The following is a 23,128-nucleotide window of genomic DNA, read 5'->3' on the forward strand; positions in this document are numbered from 1 at the left end:
AGAAACGCGGCGCCAAGTAAATCCCCGCGCCGAGAATCGGTAACCACGCTTATTACTTAGCACCACCACTAACGGTTATAACGCTAAGACCACACCCTTATAAATATAACCGCCTGTTATAACCTACCTCTACACAACGGTTAGAAATTACGGTTATAAGATAAATGTTCTCTTATATATATAGCACACTTATTTACAGTAGATAGGACCTTCGTAGTTAATTCTAATTATTATCTTACACCCCTCTTATTATCTTTTCTACCTAACTACGGCTGCTATCCTCTATATATAGTATCCAGTAACATTCTAGATAGCGGTAGTAAACATCTAACGCTACGCACCTCCCCGACGCTTCTACCTTATCCCCCTTTCCGGGTCCTAGCGTAATAGATAGCTATAGTAGTATTAGCGGCCTTCTTATTCTAATTAATCTTTATAGCTACCTCTTTAAGCTAACGCTCTAACTTCTTACGAGTCTAATTTAAGCGCTAAACTAGTAATAAACCGTTAGTTATTACTAAAGAAAAAAGAAAGCCTCTACTTATACTCGATATTAATCGAAGAAGCTATCGCCTCGTACGATATAAGACTTTCTCTAGTATATCTAGAATAAGCTAGATAGAAGAAAGTAGCGTAATAAACTAAATTTAAACGAACGTAGCGGGTATAGAAAAAAGTTACGAGGACTCTATAATAATAAACTACAATACGCTAGACTAAAGTAATACGATACTAGGTGCGAGCCGAAACTATAATAAGAAATTAGTACTTCTAATATAATCTAAAAAGATATATCTACTTATAAGAAAGCTTTTAAGCTAAAAGCTATCTAGAGAAAGAATAGTATTACGAAATTAGAATGCGGGTTAAGCGGCGTAGTAGAACTTATAGGCGGACCGAATTATCTTATACCGAAACCCCGGACGCACCTAACCTATTTAGGTAGCTAATAGCCTAACCCTACGAAGTAGATCTCCCTTAGCCACTAGCCATCCCACTATCTACACCAATACTACAGTCTAGCTAACCAGCGGCTAATTATAGTATATAGAACACACTTACTTATAGTAGATAGAACCTTCGTGGTCAATTCTAATTATTGCCTTACACCCCTCTTATATCTTTTCTGCCTAACTACGGCTGCTATCCTCTATATACAGTGTCTAGTAATATTCTAGATAGCGGTAGTAAACCCTTAACGCTATACACCTCCCCGACGCCTCTACCTTATCTACTCCTTCCGAGTCCCAGCGTAACAGCTATCGCGTTCTCGAGGGCGGTTCTTCCGTACGGGCCGTGGCTACTGCCTACTGGTGTTTTTATACGCGCCGTTATCCCGTATCCTCTAGATTTCCGTGCGGGATCTGCGGCCGTGCGGCTCTTTCGCCTACGAGGCTCTTCGGCCCTTACGGTGCTTTTCCCCGTACGGGCCCTCTGCCCTTAGGGTTATAAAGCCCGTGTTCCCTGAGGTTCGTAACATAGCCGTCCGTAATCCGACCGCTACAGGGTCAACTACGTTAATCTTGTAGCAATCCAACGCCATCTGTAGTGCTTATATAGACTGCGAAGATTGGGGGTGGTAGCCGGCGATGCACGGCGCACGGATTATTGGGGCAACCCACTATACGCGGCGGCCATGCTGATGCTCGTTATGATGACTATAGCCGCCTCGGCCGACTACGCGTCGACGCGCGTCCCGCTCTCGCGGCAGCCCAGTACGATACACGCGCCGGCGTTGAAGACGAGGAGGAGCAGCAATACCACGTAGCCGTTACTGCGGTGGAAGGTAATCTACCGGTGGCGGAGGGCCAGTGTGAATTGGAGCACTAGTAGTTGCTCCCAGCAATTAAAAAATTTGAGTTCCTTTGGATCGGCGCTCTCGTGAGATGTTAAAGTCACTGAGTATATGTGTATGGTCATTCGAGTGTGGGGCTTAGCTTTAATACGTCCTTTGTAGAGCATTACGTCGAGAGTAGAGATTTTAAAGCATGTTAAAGGTTTTGTTTATTCTGTTCGACATTGTTATAGAAAAATATCTAGAGCTACCGCAATCGACAGATGATCCTAAACTTTAATAAACAATTTCTTTTTTTCCTCCAGCTCATTGAAACAAGTGTGAAGTGATTATCCGCCATGCTGCACACGAACATCTTAATAAATCGTTGTCCGAGCAGCGTAAGCAAAACAGAGAACAGGAGCAGGCCCAAGCACCACAGTTGCCGCAAACAGAAGCAATGCCAAGGCGAGGGGCTCCACACCGAGCAGGGGAGCAGCAACCGGGAGGAGGATTGTGTAAGCGCGGACGAAAAACGACGGAGCAATGACTGCCAAGTCATACCACAGGAAAAGGTGGGCCGCGTCAGGTACCATGGCGGCGGGCCGCTTGGCGCTCGGTCCTTCCGGCCAGAAGACAAGGGCCAGAAGCTTGCGGCCGCCGCGAACGAGCGCCGCCGAAACGCTGTACACGTGCGCGGCTGCAGCCAGCAATCCCGCCGCAAGGTAAGGGGCCGCAGGGGGGACGGATGTGGCTCGGAAGAATGCAGGCGTGATCTGTTCCAGGCCCAGATGCATGACCACAAATGCAATGGGTGCGAGGCGGTACAGTGCGATGGAGCGCTGGCGAAGCTCGGCCGAGCACGATGGAGCGTAGGCTGGGTATAGCAGTGCCAGCGGAATCAGCGCGCCAATGCAGGCGGAGAGCAGCAGCGCTGGCACGGCGTCTTGGTTCAAAGGCAGCAATGCGGAGCCGCTGTCGATCGCGAGATACAACGGATAGACGAAGGCGGCTCCCCAGAACTGGTTGATCATGCCCCATGCGGCAGGAATGCTGCAGCGGTTAGCGAGGTGCATTTAGGCTCGCAGAGGAGGATCGAACTAACAGGAGCTGCACGGCCGGCAGCGACGGCCCGCGGCGGGTGGCGGCCAGCATGCAAAAGGCCGTAGCCTGCATCGTCGAGTGGACCTGGACGAGCAGCAGCCGGTTGCGCTCCGCACTGTCATTGCTTGGATCGACGAGGTCCGTGTAGAAGACGACAGCAGTCGCGAGCCGGCGATCCAAAGCGGCCACGCCAGTGTAGCGCCTGATCAGCGGCGAGCCATTGGCGAAGCGGCCCGTCTTCGCGACCCGGCCTATGGCCAATAGGGACCCGTTCCGAACTGGCACCCTCCAGAGCCGGTCGTACCCGATCCATGCCAGCACGCACTGATAGCCAGCAAGAAGCGCCTTGGCTGTCCACGACTCCATCATTCGGGTAGGATGTAGAAGTTTCGACAGTCAAAAAAAAGAATTGAGACGGGCAATGGGGATGCGAAAACGATGGAAGCCAAGGGAACATTCAAAACATTTTCCTGGGCGGTGCATACTATTACATATCGGATCCGCGTCCCCACATTGGACGCGGCTGGCAAACAAGAGTAGTGTAGCTCGCGGCAGATTCTCGAAAGAGCATTTCGGCACAGAACGAACGAAGGGTAACCGCGGTTCAAACATGGCACAGCGCACAAGCTTCTGCACCGTTAGCAAAAGCTGCGTGGGGGCCATCACCGCATCAATTGAGTGGCAGGTTTTCGTGATTTTCACCCGACCGCTCGGTATTCATCTCCCTCAAGGGCGCGGTATCACGCCAAATCGGGACGATGCCGAGATCCCTGTACTAGCTGATTAGCAATCTGCGGACGAGTAGCGGTGCGCTGCCACTGAGGCAGGGCGGTCAATTTGCCATCGTCAGCAATAACAGTCGTTACTTTCGCTGGCTTCTACGTGCCATTCTGTAAAGTTGAATACCTCTTTGGCGTAGCATCCTCTCTCAGCAAACTCACAAGCAATGGACAGCACATCGGCATCCTCCTCCCGTGTGCTCGATATCGACGTCGCTGGGACCAAAAGCGCCGACGAGGGTGGTCCCAGTCCGACTAACGGCAGCAGTGTCGAACCAGACGCCGAGAAAGGTTCTCCGGGCGAAAATGCGGATGAGCCGCCGGCGCGGACCTACAGTACATGGCAGTGGGCGCTAATCCTGGCGGCAATCTACGCCAGTCAGTTCCTGTACGGGTTAGACACCACCATCGTTGCAGACATTCAAGCTTCCGTTGTCAGCGAGTTCGATCAGATTGGCCAGTTGGGATGGCTCGGCGTCGGGTACCCACTGGGTAGCGTTGCAACCATCCTCACCTTGTAAGTATACACAGCTCCATGGTGATACAAGCCGATCTAACGCAGTCTTCAGTGGAAAGGCCTACGGCATCTTCGACATCAAATGGCTTTACACCGGCAGCCTGACCATGTTCACCGCCGGCAGTGCTCTGTGTGGAGCTGCTCCTGTAAGTGCAACTCATGTTGCTTGATATAGGCTTCATGCTGATACAGATCCAAGAGCATGAACGCCCTCATCGTTGGCCGAGTGTGGGCAGGAGCTGGCGGAGCAGGAATGTATCTTGGGTGAGCATCTCAGCGCCAGCTGCGAAAAACAAACGCACTAACAAACAACAGTGTTATGAATCTTCTCACTGTCAACACTGCCTTACACGAACGAGCAATTTACATTTCCATTGCTGGCGCTATTTGGGGCGCTGGCTGCATTCTTGGTCCTGTGATTGGAGGGTCCTTTGCCGACAGCTCAGCAGGATGGCGATGGGTAAGCGTCAGGGAACAGTCATACTGATTTACTTACTAACATATCATAGGCTTTCTACCTTAACCTCATCCTTTACGGCTTGTTTCTCCCGGTCATTCTCTTCGGATTGCATCCATTCAGCTTCCAACCGGAGAAGCCTTTCCTGAAGAAGCTCGCGCACCTCGACTGGCTCGGCATCTTGCTCAACGCCGCTGTGTACACCATTTTCGTAACGGTTTTCACATTTGCAGGCTCAGAGTGGGCATGGGACGCCGGGCAGACCATCGCCCTGTTCGTCATCCTCGGCGTCCTCATCATCGCCTTCGTCGCCAGCCAGTACTTCACCATCCTGACCGACAAAGAACGACGCCTCTTCCCCGGCGACTTCCTCCGCAACAAGAACATGATCCTGCTCTACATCAGCCAGTCGTGCGCCACGACCACCCTCTTCATCCCCATCTACTGTAAGCGCGCCATCCACTCCACCAGCATCCCGCCTGACCTCCAGCCAGACATCCCGCTCTTCTGCCAATTCGTCTACGGCGACAACGGCGTCCGCTCGGCCGTGCGGCTCCTGCCTTTTATCTGCATCGCCGTCTTCGCCAACCTCCTGCAAGGCGCCACCGCTTCTCGCGTTGGGTTCGTTTTCCCCCCTTCCATCTGCCTCTTCCCCAGCCCACGCTAACCGCCCACCGCAGCTACTACATGCCGCTCTTCCTAATCGCCAGCATCTTGGGCACAATCGGCGGCGCCCTCTTCTACGCCGAGCTGGACGCCGACTCCCCGCCCTCACACATCTACGGCTTCAGCGCCCTCCTCGGCATCGCCGCCGGCCTCTCTCAAACCGTCGCCTACAGCGTCGCGCCGACTGAAACCGCACCGGAGCGCGTGGCCGACGCCGTCGGCTTCGTGAATACCGCGCAGATCGGCTCGACCGTCGTCGCGCTGACCATCACGTCCGCCGTCTTCCAGAACGTCGGCCGGCAGCACGTGCGCGCGGCCGTGGCCGGACTAGGGTTTACTGATGCCGAGGTCGCGTCGGCGCTGGCGGGCCGCCAGGCGGAGGTGTTTGAGCGGATGAGCGAGGCGGTGCGCAACAAGGTGATTGAGGGGATTGCGGCGACGATTTGTGATTCGTTTATTTTGATCATTGTGGCGGGCGCGCTGGGGACGTTGGTGGCGCTGTTGTTGAAGAGGGAGAGGCTGAGCATGGACGGGGCTGTTGCCGGGGCGTAGGTGGAGGGGAGGCTGGGGGCGAGCGAAAAGGATCGGTGGCCGTGCTAGTTTATCAGTGATTGGCTGCTGCATGATTGCGCGAAGATTCCGGCGTCTGGGTGCTTCCCGGCGCTGAACATTTCCCCAAAAGGTCGACTCCGATGTCTAGTGTAGTCGGGCTTAGGCGCGGCCAAACCATTTCCCATCTAATCTTTCCAGGCGAGGGTAATAATATCGGTAATCGACGAAAAGGGACAGATGGATGAGTAATTCATTGAGTGCAGAGCTTAGATTGTGGGCGAAGGAACAATATGAGGTACTTTTTCAAGTCGAGATATGCAGGAAACCAGATTTCCAATCTCCAGCCTTTTCAGTTGCTTCAGTCGGTTGTACTCCATTTACCTTCCTCAGAAGGAAACTCTGGCCCGTGCTCGCTTGGAGTAGCTCGAGCACTTGACTGGCAGATCCAAGTACACTGCATATAACGGAAACAAATCAAGCAAGAGAAAAGATAAGAGAGAAAGGTGGGTGTGAAGTCAACGGGACTCAACAAGACGGGCTTCGAGGCGCAGTCGACGGTTATGGAGATGAAATCGTTGGGTATCCCCACTGACGGATGACAGCAGACGCCAATGAACATGGATACGAGCCCCATCAACTTTCTCCCTTCGCCCGAGAACGACTTCCCGTTTCCTTTCGCAGAGGAGTGTCCTAACGATGTCTTCCAACCATTCTGGACACCACCCGCGCACTGGCAGCTCCCTGAGTTGCACATCCACCACAACGTCAACACGTCGCGGGTGGAGAATCAGATTTGGGTGCGGCTGACCCTGACTCCTCTCCCAGAAGGCGCCACGAAGCTGCACCTACAGCGCAACACAATTGGGAGACCAAAGCTGCTGGCAAAAGATGAACACAGGGTGAAGTCTCCCGACACTTTGGAACTCCATACGTTCCTGGTCCGAGGCAGCGCGATGAAGGACAAAGACACGAGAATGAGAGCTTTGGAAGAGGCGAGCCGACGGATCCGGGAACCACACAGACAGGAAACCCACGCATTGCCGACCGAGGCTGGGGGAGAGGTGCGTATTTGTGACCGCTGCATGTTCCGCGAACGCAAGCGTGCGTCGCGCAAGATCAGGGTCGACAAGGGACAGGAGTCATGGGCTGAGGACGAGGAAGATCGTGTCGTGGTTTTCAACGACTCGGAGTACATGAGATGGGAGCAGCCGTCGTCGTCAGGTGCAGCAGAAGGAGCGATGCAGGTGGAGCTGCGGATGCGGATAGCATGCTACTGCCGCCACCACAAAGAGCAAGTTGGGTTCTGGTACAGTACAGGAACTTCCGTGCGTGTTCTGCCTGAGATGCTAAGCGCCGCAGCAGTGTCATCTTCACCATCGCCGATCACAAAGGCAACCAGATTGCTCAGCGCATGACGAGCCCGATCCTTGTGACGGACCGACACAAAAGTGTGAATCGAATGAGTTCCAGCCCGTCGACCACTACAATGCCAGACTCATCGGGCAGCTCATCCTGGGACCTCTCGCCGAGCACTGACTCTCAGGCCATCCCCCACGAGCCATGGCCAAGCGCACCCGCCATGAGGAAGCCGAAGCGGTTGAAAACCTCATCAAGTGACCATGCGCATGATGAGGGATCTCTCAAAGATACGAACTCGCAAATTCAGGCTTTGATGTCATCAACAGGACCACCGCAGCTACCATTATTAATTGAATCACAGAAGCCTATGCAGTCTCAAGAAAGGTCACCCCGGATATACAAGATTGTTCCGCCGCGAAGTCCCAAGCATGGAGGGTGCGAGGTCGTTTGCCTGGGCGAAAACTTTGACCGCAACGTACAAATTTCATTCGGCGGCAACCTCGCCCTCACCACTACCTTTTGGAACAGTCAGACAGTGGTGTGCTTGGTACCTCCTTCAAGCTTCGCCGGTCTGGTGCCGGCTTCCATACACTCGACTTCTTCAGAACTGTCTGGCTACAGCCCATCTATGGCATTCATGTACGTAGATAGTAGTTAGTTTGATAAGCTGAGCAGCAAAGCAGTCGTTGACATACTCGAACAATTCTGGAAGGCCATGAGAGACAATTGCTTGCGTGTACCGAGAAGCTGCTGGAATGGAAGCGAGACGTAGGTTCAAGCATTGTAGAGTAGTAACTCCTACTGTTGTTGGAGCCATATTTACGTTGGGCTCAGCAGAAGGCAGACAGATATTCTCACTATTCAATTTAATGTTCAAAAAATCCGAAGACAGCATTGAAACCATTGTGAAAAAAAGGAAAAAGAATGAAATATCAATCAACCAAAGCTCCCGAGCAAACCCAGACCCAGCCGTCCTAGACCTTCGACTTCTCCGGCCACTTCGTCCGCCTGACAGCGCTAGCATAAAAGTTCAGCGGCCTCGTAACCAAGAACTCGGGGTCATAGACGACTGGCTCGGGCGAAGCGTCTTCGAACCGATACCTCCACACCAGCTCAATCAGCACCATCTTTACCTGCAACAGCGCCAGATTAAACCCGACGCAGCCCCTCGCGCCCGCGGCAAACGGCGTATACAAGCCCTTCCTCGCCGCCTCGGCCGCCACGCCGTCGGCCATCCACCTCTCGGGCTCAAACCTAGCCGGATTGTCCCAAAAGCGCGGATTCTTGTGCATGCTGGGAAAACAGGCAATCACGACGGCGCCCTGCGGCACGAGGTAGCCGCCGGGCAGCACGACGTCCGTCTTCGCGTTGCGGGCCGTCTGGAAGCTCGGGCTGTGCAGGCGCTGCGTCTCCTTGACGAAGGCATCAAGGAACTTCAAGCTGTGCACCTCGTCGTACGACCACGGCCGGCTCTCGCCCTCGCCGTCGCCCGCGCAGCCACCGTGGTCGGCTATCTCCTGCAACAGGCGCTCCTGGTTGCCGGGGTACGCGACGAGCGAGTAGAGCGCCCACGACAGCAGCGACGCGCTGGTCACGAAGCCGGCGCCGAGCAGCACCGTGACGTTGCCCAGCAACACGTCCCGCGGCAGCGCCTCGCCCTTCTCATCGCGCGCCCTCGCCAAAAAGTCGGCAACGCACGCGGCGCGCTGCTGCGACAGCGGGTCGCGCAGCGGCAGCGTCCCGGCGCCGGGCGTCACGGCAGCGTCCATGGCCTGCTCGACGGTCGCGAACAGGTCCTCGCGCACCTTGCGCAGGCGGGCGGGGTCGCCGAACGGGAGGCGGCCGAACCAGGCCGGCCGCAGCGACATCTTCTTCATTAGCGCGAGGTACTCGCCAAAGAGGCGGATGGCGTGCGTCGGCGGCGTGTCGACGGCGGCGAAGTGGGCGACGTCTTGGCCCGCGACGACGCGCCAGATGACTTGGCCGCCCATCTTGAACATGTACTGATAGACGTTGAAGGCGCGCTGGTCAGCGTCGAGCGCGTCGAGGACGGGGAAGATGGAGCGCGCGGCCGCCTGCACCAGCGGCGTGTGGTGCGCAACGGCGCGCGGCGAGAGGGCCGGCGGCACGAACTTGTGGGCGAGCGGGTAGGCGGGCGACGCTGAGTCGCACGTGAAGAGGGCCGTTTGCTCCTGCATGTAGAAGAGTGGGTGTGCCGGGTCCGACGTGGTTTTGGTGAAGAAGGCGCCCTCGCGCAGCACGAAGCGCGCGATTTCCGGGTCGTTGGTGTGGTAGATTGTCGTGCCCATGTTGGTCGTCTTGAACATGGGCCCGTACCGCGCGAAGAGCCGGTCGTAGTTGCCCAGCGCATCCGGGTACACCTCGTAGTGGTTGCCGACCACGGGGAGCGGCCGCGGCCCGGCGGGCGTTTTGACGGGGCCATCCGGATTGACGCGGAGCTCGAGCGGGCCGGGGTGCGATTGGATCTTGTCCAGCGACGCGAGCTCGCCATATTCGCTGCTGTAGATGCGCGTTGCTGCGGGGAAACTGTCAGAATGTTGCTTGCGCCGACACTAACGACTCGGACGACTTGCCGTCTGGATCTGCAAAGGAAAACGAGCGGCCGAGGGCAGACCTCAACTGCGCCACAGTCGAAAACACGGACGTGTCGATGCTCAGGCGGCGATACTCGCTGCCAGCTTGGCCGAGGAAGAATTCCTGATACATGGTGGAAACGCGCGCGCGAGCAGGACGCCTGCTGGACCTTGGGCTGCATCTTACGCCTATACATCGCTCGGCCCGTGGATGGTTGGATCGGGCCAACGCCGCGCCACGGAGCGAGGCCGCATCGGGCAATTTCGACTTCCTCATTCGGCCATGGCGGCCTTTGTTCAAATCGGGACGGGCCGAAACTTCTTCGCGACGTCCGGCAGACCGACATATACCGAAACCACACCCTGCACAGGACGACGACATCTTTAACTTGAATTGACATGGCAGTCATCACCGCCGCCCAGCTGCGCGCGCACAGCACGCGCGAAGACTTGTGGCTCGCCGTCCACGGCCAAGGTACGTAGCCCAACCACCTTTCTGACAACACCCGAACAATCACCCGACCATGACCAGTCTACAACCTCACCGCCTTCGCCGTGGACCACCCGGGCGGCATCGACGTGCTGGTCGAAACCGCCGGCACCGACGCCACCGAGACGTACGACTACGCCGGCCACAGCGAAGGCGCCTTGCAGACCATGCAGGCCTACGCCGTCGGCCCGCTCGAAGGATCTGAGCCGGGAAAAAAGGGACGCGGCTCGTCCATCGCCGCGGCGGCAATGTCGTCGATGCCATCGCTGTCCGCGCGGACGAAAGGCTCGTTGCAGAGCGCCTTGTCCCCGGGGTGGGCGCTGGTGGTCGTGTTGCCGCTGCTGGGCATGGCGGCGCTGCTGGTGGGCTTGTCGAGCAGGGAGCGGGGGGAAGTGGCCGAGGATGAGGGAATGCAGGTCGGCGGCATTGGATCGGTTACGTCTTTCTTGACTGGCTTGGGTCTGGCGTCGTCGGTGAGCGTCGCTGGATTGATGGTGGTGTATTCGCGGTTCCACGAGACGCTGAAGATGGAGAAGGAGGTATTCGCCTATCCGCCGACGATTCCGCGGAGAGTGCCGAGGTCGATGATTGATGCGTAGTGTAGATGAATGATTGGTATTTGCTTTCATGGTCCGTATGCTTGTTCCTTGCTGTAATCCTTGATCGGGCAATACTGCCGTGTCCTTTTACTCTTTGCGGCACTGTGAAGTACTCATTAATTTTCATGCTGTTGCCACACAATCAAACCATGTGCTTTTAAAATAAATCGCAGAATTCATAGCTCTAGCGAAAGCGTCTCAAGTCAAGAGAGCATTCAGTATTCATAACATTGTTTCTCTGTATCCATGGTCGATAGTCAATGGCAGTGTACGTGAATTGAGACAGATGTACGATTACCAAATTTAAGAGCATGTAGAATCTTAATGATAAGGCTTTAAGCAGAATAGAAACTGGTGTACCTCTCTCGATTACTATCATTCAACAGTGCAAATGAGTTAAATTAAGCGCTGGTACTCCTTATGAATGAGCGGTAAAACTACTCGATTGTATATACTAGCTGTTGTAGTGATGTTGTTTAAGAGACTTTGATGAATAGTGTATATATATCGTGAGATAAACGGGAGTCAAGCTAGGTGTTGTATGAAAATCAAATACACGGCATATGGCAATAAGCATAAGCAATGGTAAGACTTAACAATATTTAATTTATATTGCGTAGCTAAACGAAATAACATCCCGAAGAAGTCTAAAGAAAATAACTAAGAGGACAAAATCAATAACAAAGCTAGAGTACAAGAATAACAACCAACTCCACCACCTCTACAACGCTAACAAATCTAAATACTGAAATATCCAATCTCAATCTATACCAACAAGCCGCTCTCAAGTCTCTCATCACAGTAGCTACATCTGAAACTCATCGTTTACGCATCCTCCTTCTTTGCAGTAACCAACCCGCTCCTCGACGCAATCTTGGCCGCCAACTCGGCCAGCGGCGTCGAGCTCAGCAGCTCGAAGACCGAGATGTCGCTCTTCAGCTCCTTGAGCGACCTGTTGCGAATCTCGACGGCCTTGAGGGAGTCGACTATTTCACAAGCGTCAGCCAGGTACAATCTCAACCATTGAGTAAAACTTACCACCAAAGTCAAACAACGGCCTCTGCGCATCGACCTCGTCGACGGCAACGCCCACGGCGGCGGCAATCTGGACCTTGATGTCCTCCTCGACGACGGCCGTCGCCTCGGCCAGCGTCGCCGCCTGGGCCAACAAGTCGGCCGTGGCGGCCTTCTTCGCACCATCACCGCCGCTGCCCTCGTCGGCTGCAGTGGCCCGGGAAATGCGTAGCTCGAACTTGCGGTCGTTCTGGAAGCCACCGGCGGCAGGCCTGCGCACGAGGTTGTCGGCCAAACCCAGCACGAGCTGGGCGGGGGCGGCAGCATCGCGCATCAGGGCGGCGGCGATGACGAGAAGCTCTGGCACCGTCGTCTTGAGCCCCTTCCAGCCGTGGCTGTAGCGGTTGATGTAGCCGTCGAGCTCGCCGAACTCGCCCGCGGCGGTGAAGTGGGACGAGTCGGTGACGAGGCCGACGTCGACGCTGGTGGCGGCGACGCCGAGGCGGGTGCGCGCGTGGCGAGCCAGGGCGTCTTCGAACGTGTTGCCGGCGGCGTAGTTGGCTTGGGCCGTGTTGCCGATGATGCCGGTGATGGAGGAGAGGAGGATGAAGAAGGGCTGCTTGCCACTGCTCTTGGCCGCCGACGAAGACGACAATGCGTTCAGCAGGTTCCACGACCCCCGCGTCTTGGGTTCGAAGGCGCCGTTCCACTTCTCCCACCCCATGTTGTCAAAAATGCTATCCTGCAGCACCATGGCGCACTGCACCACTCCACCCACGACGCCGCCTTCTCTCACGATGCCCTCGAACACGGCCTGCACCTTTGCCGCGTCCGTGACGTCGCACGCCACGGCCTCGACGGAAGCGCCCCGCTCGCGCATGGCGGCCAGGTCGGCCTCGTTCTTGCGGCCGCCCGAGCGCGACAGGAAGACGAGGTCCTTGGCGCCGTGGGCAATCATCATGTCGGCGATGCGCAGGCCGAGCGCGCCCAGGCCGCCCGCGAGGACGTAGGTGGCGCTGGCGTCGAGGGCGAGCGGGGCCGGCGGGGCGGGGGTGGTGAGGACGGTGCTGGAGGTGGGGAAGGTGACGACCGTTGTGGTGGTCTGGGGTTCGTGGTGGGTGAGAGCCGAAGCGGCCGTGGTGACGGGGGTCGAGTGGGCGGGGATGGGCTTGAGGGCGCTGGTGCGGACGTGGTCGAAGGTGCGTTGGAACAGGGCGGCGACGGTGGCAGGTTTGGCGCGGCGCACGGCGGCCATGTCGATGCGGACGAGGGAGGCGTTGCGCTTGGAGGCAGGGAGGGCCAGCGTCCTGCTCGTGCCGTCGAGGTCGACGAAGAAGCCGAATTCGGCGAGGACGTCGAGGGACGGCTCGACGGCGGGCGACGGCGCGCTGCCGAAGATGACGTCGACGGGCGTGGTTTCAAGGTGCGTGACGAACGTCTGCAGCGCCGAGTCGAAGATGCGGGATGCTGGCACGCCGTACCGCTGCATCAGGAGCTCGCGTTCGTCCCTGGAGCTCACCAGCGCAACGACATCAGCGCCGGCCAGCTGCGCCACTTGGACGGCAGCTTGGCCCAGCGCGCTGGCGGCCGTGTGAACGAGCACCGTCTGTCCCTTGTGCAGCCGGGCAACCTCCAGCAGCGCGTACTGCGCCGCGACGAGGACCCCGGGCAGGGCCGCCGCATCCTGAGCGCTCACGCCGTCGGGCAGTGCCGCAACAAGCGACTCCTTCTGGCGGACGTGCGTCTTCAGACAGCCACCGCTCTGCAAGACAGCCACGCGCTGTCCCACGGCGAACTTGGTCACCTTCTCGCCGCGTCTAGCCACCACGCCGGCAGCCTCGCTCGCCAGGGCCGGGAGCTTCTTCTCTTCGCCCGAACTCAAGCCCCCCGCCGCCTCGACGACGACCTCGACCTCATCCGCCGCCAACGGACGGCCAGCCTCGTCATCCTCAACCCACAGGAACTCACCACCAGCCAAGGCCTCGCTCGGCTCCCTCGGGCCAGCCTCAGCCAGCTTCGTGGGAACGGGCTGCACGACGCCCTCGGCCCTTCTCAGCTCGGCATCGAACGGCGCGCTGCCAATGGCACGAGGCACGTACACGGCGCCACGGTGCTCGGCGTACTCCATCTCGGCGCCGTTCTCGACAAGGCTCCTGCGCCAGACGGCGAGCACGAGGTTCGCGCCGGCGGCGCTCGCGGCGTCGAAGCCGGGCGACACGTCGAGGTGCGGCAGCGAGACGAGAGGGTACTCGTTGCGCAGCACGCGCAGCAGGCCCTGCGCCGGCGCGAACTCGACGCCGCCAGACCACTCGTCCAGCACGCCGCCGGCCGTGAGCCAGAGGACGTGCGTGGCCGTCGAGATGACCTGCTTGAAGGCGGCGAACTCGTCGGCGGTCCAGGCGTAGATGAGCGGCGAGTGCAGCTCCAGGAGGGAGATGACGTGCTTGCCGGCGAGCGGGGCGACGCCGGCGGGCGTCAAGGCGGCCGTGTGGACCGTCGTGGTGGTGGAGAGGGCGGCGGTGAGGGCGGATGCGGCGGCCGTGGTGGCGGGGGAGGGCGTCGAGGGGAGGAGGAGGTAGACGTCGGCGGGGGGCGTGGCCGGGGGTTGAGAGGCGGCGAGAGACGCGGTTGCGGATACGGTGATGAGGGGCTTGGAGCCCTGCACCGTGGCGATGTAGCCGCCCAGAGACTTGTCTTGGTGCAGATGGGCGAGAGCATTGGGCTCGCTGCCGACGGCGATGACGAGATCGTATGCCTCTTGCGGAGCCGGCAAAGGCTGGCCGGCAGAAACATCCCATAGCCGCGGTGCGGGAGCGGACGCTGGGAGCTGCGAGGCGAGGCGCTCGACGGCTTCGGCTGTAGTGGCCACTGCAGACAACTTCGCAGTAAGCTTGGCGGCATCGCGGATGGCGTCCGGGACGGAAGCTGGGTTTGCGCCGTCGAGAACCGCGAGCAGGACCTCTCCAACGGCAGTCTTGTGCGTGAGACGGTCCAGCCAGCGGGCCAGCGGCTCCTCGCTGTCAGTCGTCTTGCAGAAGTCGACATCCTGCTCCCACGCCAGCTCCGCAGTCTGCGTCAGCTCATAGGCCGCCGCGTCGCCGCTCGCCGCATCAGCCGAAGTGACCTGGCGCAGCGCAAAGCCCTTGACCGTCAGCTTTGGCGCCGACCAGGCCTCGTCCGACACGATCAAATCACCCACAAGCTCGTGGCCGTCGCCGCTCTTGGACACGAGCTTGCCGTAGCCGGTGAAGATGTCGCCGGGCGTGTGCGGCTGGTCGGCGGCGACGAACATTTCGTCGATGTGGTAGGGCACGGCGGCCTCCCTGACGGGCCTACCCTCGTCGAGGGCGGCCAGCACCATGTGGAAGATGGAGTCCATGGTGGCCGGGTGCATGACGTGCGGGAACTCGAAGCCGTCGGCGGGCATGGTGGCTTTGGTGTCGGGCAGCACGACGCGGGCGTGGGCGGCGTGGTGCGCGGGGACGGCCGCCAGCGCCACGACGTTGCGGAACGTGTCGCCATACTCCATGCCGATGGCGTCGAGGTGCGCGTAGAAGTCGTCGACGTCGACGTCCTCGGTGCCGGCGGCGCCCTGCAGCTGCTTGAACGTGGCCGACTGCCGCGCCCACAGGGCGTCGACGGACGAGTCCTCGACGCCGCTGGCCGCGCTGGGGACGACGTCGAGCGCCACAGTGCCGTAGCAGTGCTTGGTCCACGAGGTGCCGGTCGTGGTCGAGTAGACGACAAAGCCGAAGTGGCCGGCGGGCTTGCCCTCGAGCGGCCGCAGGCTCAGGCGCGTCTCGACGGCAGAATCGTCGCCCGAGGGCACGACCAAGCCGCGCTCGAAGCTGACGTTGCGGAAGCGGAAGCCGCGCACGTTTTGCTTCTCGGCGGCCGTCTGCAGGGCGCCCTCGAGGGCCATGACCAGCATGCCGGCGGCCGGGTACAGGATGGTGCCGGTGATCTTGTGGTCCTCGATCCACGGGTTCTCGGACACGCGCAGGTGGTTCCTCCACCGCGGCTCGAGCGGGTTCTGCAGCGGCTCGGGCACGCCCAGAAGGTCGGTCCGGGGAGCAAGCGGGTAGCGCGTGGCGCGCATCAGGTACGACTCGTGCCAGTAGCCCTTGGAGTGGTTCCAGGGATACGCGGGCAGGTCGGCCAGGGCCTTGGGCGGGGCGCCCAGCGGCGATGCGGCGACGCCGTTGACGGCGGCCAGGTCGACGCGCTGGCCCAGAGCCCACAGCTGGCCGGCGGCGGCCAGGGCCGTGTCGACGCCGTGCTTGCCGCGCGAGAGCAGCGACGTGTAGACGGCCTCGCGCGCGGCCTTGTTGGCGCTCGCGGCCGCGATCTGCTGCACGGGGCCCTGCAGGGCGGCATGCGGGCCGACCTCGACGAAGCCGGCGTAGTTGGTGCGGCGGCGGGCGAGCAGGGCCGACACGGCGGCCGAGAACTCGACGGGGTTGCACATGTTGGCGGCCCAGTAGCGGGCATCGAGCTGCGCGGCCGAGGCCACGGGCTCGCCGGTGAGCGACGAGAACATGGTCGGCAGGACGTCGTCGGGCTGGGCGGGCGGCGGCGTGAGGGTGCCGAGGCGGGCGACGTACGAGTCCGACACTTCGCGCATGTGCGGCGAGTGGTACGCCGTCTGGACCCTGAGCTTGCGGGCGAACTTGGCGTCGCCCGAGATGAGGCGCTCCAGCGTGTCGATGGCCTCGACGTCTCCCGACAGCGTCACGCTGGACGGGCTGTTGATGCAGGCAACTACGGCGGCGCCGGCGGGCACCTTGGCGAGGTATTCGGCCGCCTCGTCGCGCGAGAGGCCGGCGGCCAGCATGGCGCCCTTGCGAGCGACGCTGGCAGAGCTGAGACCGCGCGTGTAGGCAATCTTGACGGCATCGGCGTGCGAGACGAGGCCGGCGGCGTAGGCGGCAGCTGCGTCTTGTCAGCGGGGACCACGGGCAATCTGCATCATCACTTCAACGTACCTATCTCACCGCTCGAGTGGCCGACGGTCGCGCCGGGCACCACGTTCCAGGACTTCAGCAGCTGCACCAGGGCAATCTGCAGCACGGTGCACAGCGTCTGGCTGAACTCGGGCAGGTGCACGCGCGACCCCGTGTCGGCCGTCTTCTCCAGCTCCTCGACGGCGTCCCACTCGCAGCCCAGGGCGCGCAGGTGCTGCTGCGACGCGTCGACGCTGGCGCGGAACACGTCGTTTGCCAGCAGCTCGCGGCCCATGGCGGGCCACTGCGCGCCCTGGCCGGTGAAGACGAAGACGAGGCTGCTGTCCTGGCGCAGCGCGCGCTTCGGCTTGGGCAGGCCGCCCGCCAGCTTGGTGCGCAGCTCCGCCGCCGACGACGCCACGGCGAAGCTGCGGAAGTCGAGCGCCGAGCGCCGCGCCGCCAGCGTGTGCGCGAGGTTGTCCAGGTAGCGCGCGTCCGTCTTGTCCGGGCCGCCGCCGAGGGCGTCGGCGTAGGCGCTGGCGAGGCGCTGGATGCCGGCCTGGTCCTTGGTGCTGAAGACGAAGAGGCGCTTGTGCGGCGCCGTGTCGGGCGGCGTCTGCGAGCCGAGCGAGACGGCCGACTCGGAGCCGTCGTCGTCGAAGACCTTGGTGTTGTGGTTGCCGACCAGGCCGCGCTCCGTCAGGTAGTGGTGGGCGTCGTCGAGGATGGCGTGGGCGTTGGCGCCGCCGAAGCCGAACGAGTTGACGCTGATGCGCCGCTGCCCGCGCGTCGGCCACTGCATCGTCGCCGCCGGCAGCGCCAGGTTCCACTCGGCCAGCTTCAGCTTGGGGTTGACCCTCTGCACGTCGTACGTCGGCGCCAGCATGCCGTTCTCCAGGCACGCCACCGCCTTCAGCACGCCTGCCAGCCCCGAGCAGCCCTCGGTGTGCCCGACGTTGGGCTTGATGCTGCCGATGTAGAGCGGCCCCAGCCCAGCCGCCGCTCTGCTCGCTCCGAGAGTCTTTGCGATGGCTTCCAGTTCGAGGGGATCCTGCGAGTCTTGTTAACTAACCACGCTGAAGAGAGGGAAAATCAAGGACCAACTCACCCCAACCGGCGTGCCGGTGCCGTGGCACTCGAAGTACTGCGTCGACGTCTGCTCGAGTCCCGCAGCCTCGTAAGTCTTCCTGATCAGCTCCGCCTGCGCCTCGGCGCTGGGAGACGTGATACTGGGCGTCTTGCCGTCGGCATTGGCCCCCGTGTTGCGGATGACGGCTCGGATCGTGTCGCCATCGCGCAGAGCATCCGACAGACGCTTGACCACAATGCATCCGATACCTTCTCCACGTCCGTAGCCGTTGGCCCTGTCGTCGAAGGCGTGCGAGATGCCCTCGGGGCTCAGCATGTGCATGGCCGAGAGCTGATGCATCGTGTTCGGGTTGAGGATCAGGTTGACTCCTGCCACGAGTGACATGTTCGTTTCGCCCAGCTTCAGCGACTGGCATGCCAGGTGCAGCGCATACAAGCTGGATGAGCAAGCCGTGTCGAGCGTCAGGCTGGGCCCGCGCAGCCCAAAGAACCACGACACGCGGTTCGCCGTCATGGCCTCGCTGGTGGCCGATGCGGCGTTGTGGCCGATATCGTAAATGTCGTGCAGAGACATCATTTCGTAGTCGTTGGTCATGCACCCAACGTAGCAGCCCGTTGACGAGTTCATCAACGACTCCACCGGAATGCCCGCTGCGTTGCACCATCAGTTGAGCCGTCTCATCTCATCATTTCGGAGCCAACTCACCATTCTCAATGCTCTCGTAGCTGACTTCGAGCAGTAATCTCTTCATGGGGTCCATTGCCGCAGCCTCCTTGGCCGTCGTCGAGAAGAAGGGAGCATCGAAGTGGCTGATGTCCTGCTGCAGGAAGTATCCATGCTTGACTGCGATCTGCTCACTGTAAACAACAGCCCATCATCAGGTTCTTTGTGATGCACTTACTCCTCCTTTCCTGTCGGGGTCTGGGTGGTGCCAGATGTCTCCATCCCAGCGGTCCGCAGGAACTTTGCCGTGGCCAGTCCGAGCATTGCTGATCATGTCCCACAGACTGCCCAGTGACGAAGCCTGGCCCGGCAGGCGGCAGGCAGCACCGATAATGGCAATTGGCTCTTGCTTGTCGTCCATCTTTGAGCTTGTTGTTTGTCTTGTCCTGAAGTGCTGTGGAATCGTTGGCTGATGGACGTGAGGAAGTGAAAGCGACGATTGGCTGAAAGTATACTGCTCGTGCCATGAATTAAGTATCAGCAGCGTATCCAAACCATCTACACGGTGGTGTTGGACGGAACGGGTATGCTACCAAGTTGGGCCTTCCACACCCGTTGCTCGAACACAATCCCCATTTGGTCGAGTAGTTCCATCCGTCCGTTCGACGTCCGCAATGGGCCAACCATTCCCGCGGCATTCGCCGAGGTCGCCTTGGGAATGTACTAGCAGCGGGCCGACGTGCCGAAAGTTATTTCCTCTTCTGGCCCAAAGCCGCTCGGCTCGTGCCAAATCGGGCCTGAGCGCGAGCATCCACTTCACATCCAAATGTATCTATCACAGCCGCACATGAAAAAGTCGATAGTCTGCCTCGGGTCGTCACAGTGGTACTTGCCACTCATCATCGCCGCCAACCATTTCCTCTTTTTGCTCTCTCCCTCTTTGCCCACCATGAGAATCCTCTGTCTCCACGGAGTCGGCAGCTCTGCCGCTATCCTTGAGAGCCAGCTGCGGCCCTTCATGCGTGCTGTCGACCCGTGCGTCGAATTTGTCTTCGTCGACGGCCCCGTGCCGTCACCCCGCGGCCCGGGTAAGCATCGCATAAGAGAAAAAAAGAGGGAGAGAGAGAGAAACTAACAAGCAACAGGCATGGCCGCCTTCCTCGACGGCCACTTCTTCTCGCACACCTCCTCCTACTCTCCCAGCGCCATTTCCGACGCCCTCGCCCACCTCTCGGACCTCATCGCCGACGCCGGGCCCTTTGACGGCGTCCTCGGCTTCAGCCAGGGCGCGGCGCTCGCCCTCTCCTACATCCACCAGCAGCAGACGCGACGCGAGCCGCCGCCGTTCCGCTTCGCGCTGTGCTTCTCGAGCGTGATCCCGTGCTCCGGCGACGCCGAGTACTGCCACGACGTCGTCCAGCGGCTGCTGGCTCTCCCAGCCGGCAGCGAGATTACCTCGTCGTACCCCAGCGCCGCTGAAGAAGGCCTGAGCGCCGACGCGGCGCTGTTCGTCGAGGTGCTGCGGCGCACCATCCTGCCGGCCAAGAAGCACAACGCGCTGCTGCCGGATTACGACGTCGGCGTGTACACCGACGGAGATGGCAGCGAGGCGCCGCGCCTGATGTGCGGCCCGCTGCTGCGCGAGAAGATCGCCGTGCCGACGGTGCACGTCGTGGGCAAGCGGGATCACGATTTCATGCGGAATATGTCCGACGTTGCTCATGGGATTTGCGACGAGAGGTTGAGTAGGCGGTTGGAGCATTCGGGGGGCCATCAGCCGCCGCAGAAGGATGGCGAGGTCAAGGCTGTGGTGAGGGCGATGGAGTGGGCGATAAGGATGTCGGAGAGGACGGCAACTTTGCATCTATGAGCATCTATTATTTTTTTTTTGATTGATCTTGTCACTCTATGTTGAGAATAGACTCAAAAATATTATGAATTACGTACCATGTGTTTTGAAAGAGGACTTTTCGTGCTGTAGAACTCTTTCGGTAGTCTTTTGCGAGCAAAATGAGCCCATATCGCCGGGTAGGATATTTTGAAACCAGACAATCCCCTATCGCCATCTATCTTAGAACGCGCGAAAGGAACAAAAAAACTACAAACAGCCTTCCTCGCATTAGAATCACCCACTACAGATCTAGAAGACTTCCCCGCTCCTGGCCCCCCTTCGAACCGGGCCTATCCGACGACGGCAGCATCATCATGGCCCTCACAGCCTTAATCTTTTGATCTGCCTCATTTAGCAAGACCAAATGCCCCGGCCGCCCGGCCGCCCGGGCCTTCAGCGTCCGCAGCATCCGCAAATACTCACCCAGCTGCACCGACGCCAACCCCTGCACGGCAGCCGCCCTCTCACCCACATTCTCAATGCAGTAGCTCGAGAACCACATGTGGTGGTCCGCCGCTGCCGCCCCACCACCACTGCTACCGCTCTCGCTGCCCCACCCCCCATCTTCCCCTAGCGGCGACGCGCTCCGCGACGCCCGCCCCCGCCTGCCGCCGCCGCCGCTCTTGCTGCTCGCCCGCTGCATATCGATGCAGCCCTTGACCACGCGCTCGAAGATGGTGCTCATGTACTGCGTCGCCATGGCGAGCAGCATGTTGGCCTCGCTGAGCGACGCGCAACGCTCGCACGCCACGATGGCCGCCGCGCGGTTGAGCGCCCGCCGCGAGAAGTGCAGGAGGACGTCGAGCGGGGGGGAGAGGCCGTCGAAAGAGCATGCGCGTTTGTCCGACAGGTCTTCGAGCAGGCTGGCGGCGAGTTGGAGGCAGTGGCAGCTGGGTTTGGGGGGCGGCGGCGCCGAGGCGTAGGATTGGCGGCGTTGTTGTGGTGGTGGTGGGGGTTGATTGTGATGGGATGACGTTGTCGAGGGCATGGGGGTCGGGAGAGGTTGCTGGTGCTGGTCGACGAACCAGCGATTGAGGTCGGGAGCGCTGTGCCAACGCTCTGGGTCGCCCAGGGACTGTTGTTGGAGCAGCGGGGAGATCGCCGGGTTGGTGGAGAGTGCATCGTCGGGGCTGGTGTCGGCGCTGGATTCTGTTGGACCTTGTTGGCCGTGTCGTTCGTGAGGAGAAAGGTGCTATGTTCGCTGACGTACCGATGAGGCGGCTGGCTTCTCGCGTGAGCGAGTCCCATGTTGCGTCATCCATGCCGACTTCCAGTCCTGATGGTTCCAGCAGCGCCATCGAGAGCGCATCCGGGATGTCCGTGTCCATGTTTAACCAGTCTTGCATGTTTTCAGGCATCTCGTCAATGTTCGTATGTGGTGGTGGAGAATTGCTCACGGTGCCAATTGGGCCAGCTGCTGTGGTAACGGGCTGTGGGCTCTGCCGTGACGGTGCAGCAGACGAGTTGGTACTACTTTTTCGCCTGCGTCCCTCACCGGCCGGATATCGACACTCGGCAAAGACTGCAGCACATCGATCGCACCCCGATGGCTGGCCGCTGCAGCGGACCTGGAGTTGCGTTGATTCTCAGCCATTCTGAACAAAACCTGATCTGGAGGAGAACATGGGTGGAACATTCTTACCTTCCGTGCTCGGCATGCCACGCAGGAAATGTGGATCTTTTCGCGCCGACTGCGACTGAGGGCTGAGGCTTGATCGGTATTCTCGACAAACACCAGTGCCTCTTTGCTCCGAACGTCCGAAACGAGGGTTCCAAACATTGATTATGTCGATTCAGCAGCCAATGCTTAGTTCCTGCAAGTGCGTTAGACAACTGCAGTGCTATATATACGGCCATTCCTGTAGGATTTGCGGTTGCCCGAAAGAGTAATTTCCATTGCCTGCTTATGGGCAGACCGTGACTCAGGGTCACGGACCGCGTAATCGCAGACCAGCCGGGGGTGGAGGAAACCGGGCAAGGCAAATGTCTGGGGGTGCAAGTAGTGGGGGTTTGCGAGCACATCAAGCTCCACATGCCATGGACGTTATTTCGTCCGGCTTAGCGTGCGTTCGTGCGAGTTGTCGGTTGATATGCAAGGCGGCCCGGACCGGGTGCACGAAGGAGCTCGTATGTGGTCCGCGAACCGTGCCCTGATTGGCCAGCCCGGGGGTTGCCCAATTGGTCTGCATGCTGCACCGCTCGAGCCGGACTTTACTTCTTATCAATTGAAGGAACACATTCCCGGCCACACCAGCGCCCGTATTGGGCTACCGTCGAAACTACTGGTAACTTCCGCCAAGGCTTCTTGAGATATGGGCGACCCCATTTGTGCTCAGTTTGCTGTCTCCAGTAAACTCTTCTCCGGGTAGCTTTTTCTTCGAACGCCGGCACTAAGATGAATCGAACAAATATGGAAAGTAAAAAATGAATATAAGTCAGTGAACCTGCCATTCTGCATCTGAGGAAATGTTTCACTGGCGTTTCCGGGCTATGAAATTTGTGATCCAACAAGCTATCTGCTCAGAACCACCAAGGGTACTAGCCAAACATGGAAAGTGTTGCATTTGATATGGAACGCCTCGGCGTGTAGAAGCGGCAATTTTTGATGCAGAAGACCTACACGAATTTTCACAGAG

General features: G+C 59.4%; 8 protein-coding genes across 8 annotated transcripts; 4 read left to right on the forward strand and 4 right to left on the reverse strand.

The window, feature by feature from the left end:
• Positions 1 to 2,151: 2,151 nt before the first annotated feature.
• On the reverse strand, positions 2,152 to 3,247 carry LTHEOB_4469 (uncharacterized protein; the record flags this gene model as incomplete). Its single annotated transcript, XM_035513506.1, has 2 exons — positions 2,152 to 2,827; positions 2,880 to 3,247. 2 exons carry the CDS (start codon positions 3,245 to 3,247, stop codon positions 2,152 to 2,154), a joined length of 1,044 nt encoding a protein of 347 aa, XP_035374518.1.
• Positions 3,248 to 3,824: 577 nt separating this feature from the next.
• On the forward strand, positions 3,825 to 5,849 carry LTHEOB_4470 (Efflux pump antibiotic resistance protein; the record flags this gene model as incomplete). The annotated part of the gene is made up of 6 exons (XM_035513508.1): positions 3,825 to 4,174; positions 4,227 to 4,320; positions 4,374 to 4,438; positions 4,490 to 4,634; positions 4,684 to 5,252; positions 5,312 to 5,849. The coding sequence occupies 6 exons, from the start codon at positions 3,825 to 3,827 to the stop codon at positions 5,847 to 5,849; spliced, it is 1,761 nt and encodes a 586-aa protein (XP_035374519.1).
• A 611-nt stretch (positions 5,850 to 6,460) lies between these two features.
• LTHEOB_4471 (Membrane-tethered transcription factor) lies at positions 6,461 to 7,385 on the forward strand (the record flags this gene model as incomplete). The annotated part of the gene is made up of 3 exons (XM_035513509.1): positions 6,461 to 7,155; positions 7,212 to 7,299; positions 7,356 to 7,385. The coding sequence occupies 3 exons, from the start codon at positions 6,461 to 6,463 to the stop codon at positions 7,383 to 7,385; spliced, it is 813 nt and encodes a 270-aa protein (XP_035374520.1).
• A 797-nt stretch (positions 7,386 to 8,182) lies between these two features.
• LTHEOB_4472 (Cytochrome p450) lies at positions 8,183 to 9,935 on the reverse strand (the record flags this gene model as incomplete). The annotated part of the gene is made up of 2 exons (XM_035513510.1): positions 8,183 to 9,755; positions 9,844 to 9,935. 2 exons carry the CDS (start codon positions 9,933 to 9,935, stop codon positions 8,183 to 8,185), a joined length of 1,665 nt encoding a protein of 554 aa, XP_035374521.1.
• A 266-nt stretch (positions 9,936 to 10,201) lies between these two features.
• LTHEOB_4473 (Cytochrome b5) lies at positions 10,202 to 10,891 on the forward strand (the record flags this gene model as incomplete). Its single annotated transcript, XM_035513511.1, has 2 exons — positions 10,202 to 10,277; positions 10,335 to 10,891. 2 exons carry the CDS (start codon positions 10,202 to 10,204, stop codon positions 10,889 to 10,891), a joined length of 633 nt encoding a protein of 210 aa, XP_035374522.1.
• Positions 10,892 to 11,716: 825 nt separating this feature from the next.
• LTHEOB_4474 (Polyketide synthase) lies at positions 11,717 to 19,022 on the reverse strand (the record flags this gene model as incomplete). The annotated part of the gene is made up of 23 exons (XM_035513512.1): positions 11,717 to 11,877; positions 11,930 to 13,007; positions 13,050 to 13,212; positions 13,270 to 13,343; positions 13,425 to 13,550; positions 13,602 to 13,667; positions 13,710 to 13,953; positions 14,005 to 14,594; positions 14,649 to 14,681; positions 14,754 to 14,830; positions 14,894 to 14,975; positions 15,030 to 15,047; positions 15,105 to 15,573; positions 15,622 to 15,704; positions 15,759 to 16,070; positions 16,113 to 16,130; positions 16,179 to 16,253; positions 16,299 to 16,616; positions 16,689 to 16,837; positions 16,891 to 17,899; positions 17,957 to 18,588; positions 18,644 to 18,788; positions 18,840 to 19,022. 23 exons carry the CDS (start codon positions 19,020 to 19,022, stop codon positions 11,717 to 11,719), a joined length of 6,105 nt encoding a protein of 2,034 aa, XP_035374523.1.
• A 528-nt stretch (positions 19,023 to 19,550) lies between these two features.
• LTHEOB_4475 (uncharacterized protein) lies at positions 19,551 to 20,471 on the forward strand (the record flags this gene model as incomplete). Its single annotated transcript, XM_035513513.1, has 2 exons — positions 19,551 to 19,689; positions 19,747 to 20,471. The coding sequence occupies 2 exons, from the start codon at positions 19,551 to 19,553 to the stop codon at positions 20,469 to 20,471; spliced, it is 864 nt and encodes a 287-aa protein (XP_035374524.1).
• A 262-nt stretch (positions 20,472 to 20,733) lies between these two features.
• LTHEOB_4476 (C6 zinc finger domain containing protein) lies at positions 20,734 to 21,850 on the reverse strand (the record flags this gene model as incomplete). The annotated part of the gene is made up of 3 exons (XM_035513514.1): positions 20,734 to 20,834; positions 20,916 to 21,641; positions 21,703 to 21,850. The coding sequence occupies 3 exons, from the start codon at positions 21,848 to 21,850 to the stop codon at positions 20,734 to 20,736; spliced, it is 975 nt and encodes a 324-aa protein (XP_035374525.1).
• Between the last annotated feature and the right edge of the window lie 1,278 nt (positions 21,851 to 23,128).

The sequence above is a fragment of the Lasiodiplodia theobromae genome (assembly GCF_012971845.1).
Source record: "Lasiodiplodia theobromae strain AM2As chromosome Unknown scaffold_12, whole genome shotgun sequence".
NCBI classification, from domain to species: domain Eukaryota; kingdom Fungi; phylum Ascomycota; class Dothideomycetes; order Botryosphaeriales; family Botryosphaeriaceae; genus Lasiodiplodia; species Lasiodiplodia theobromae.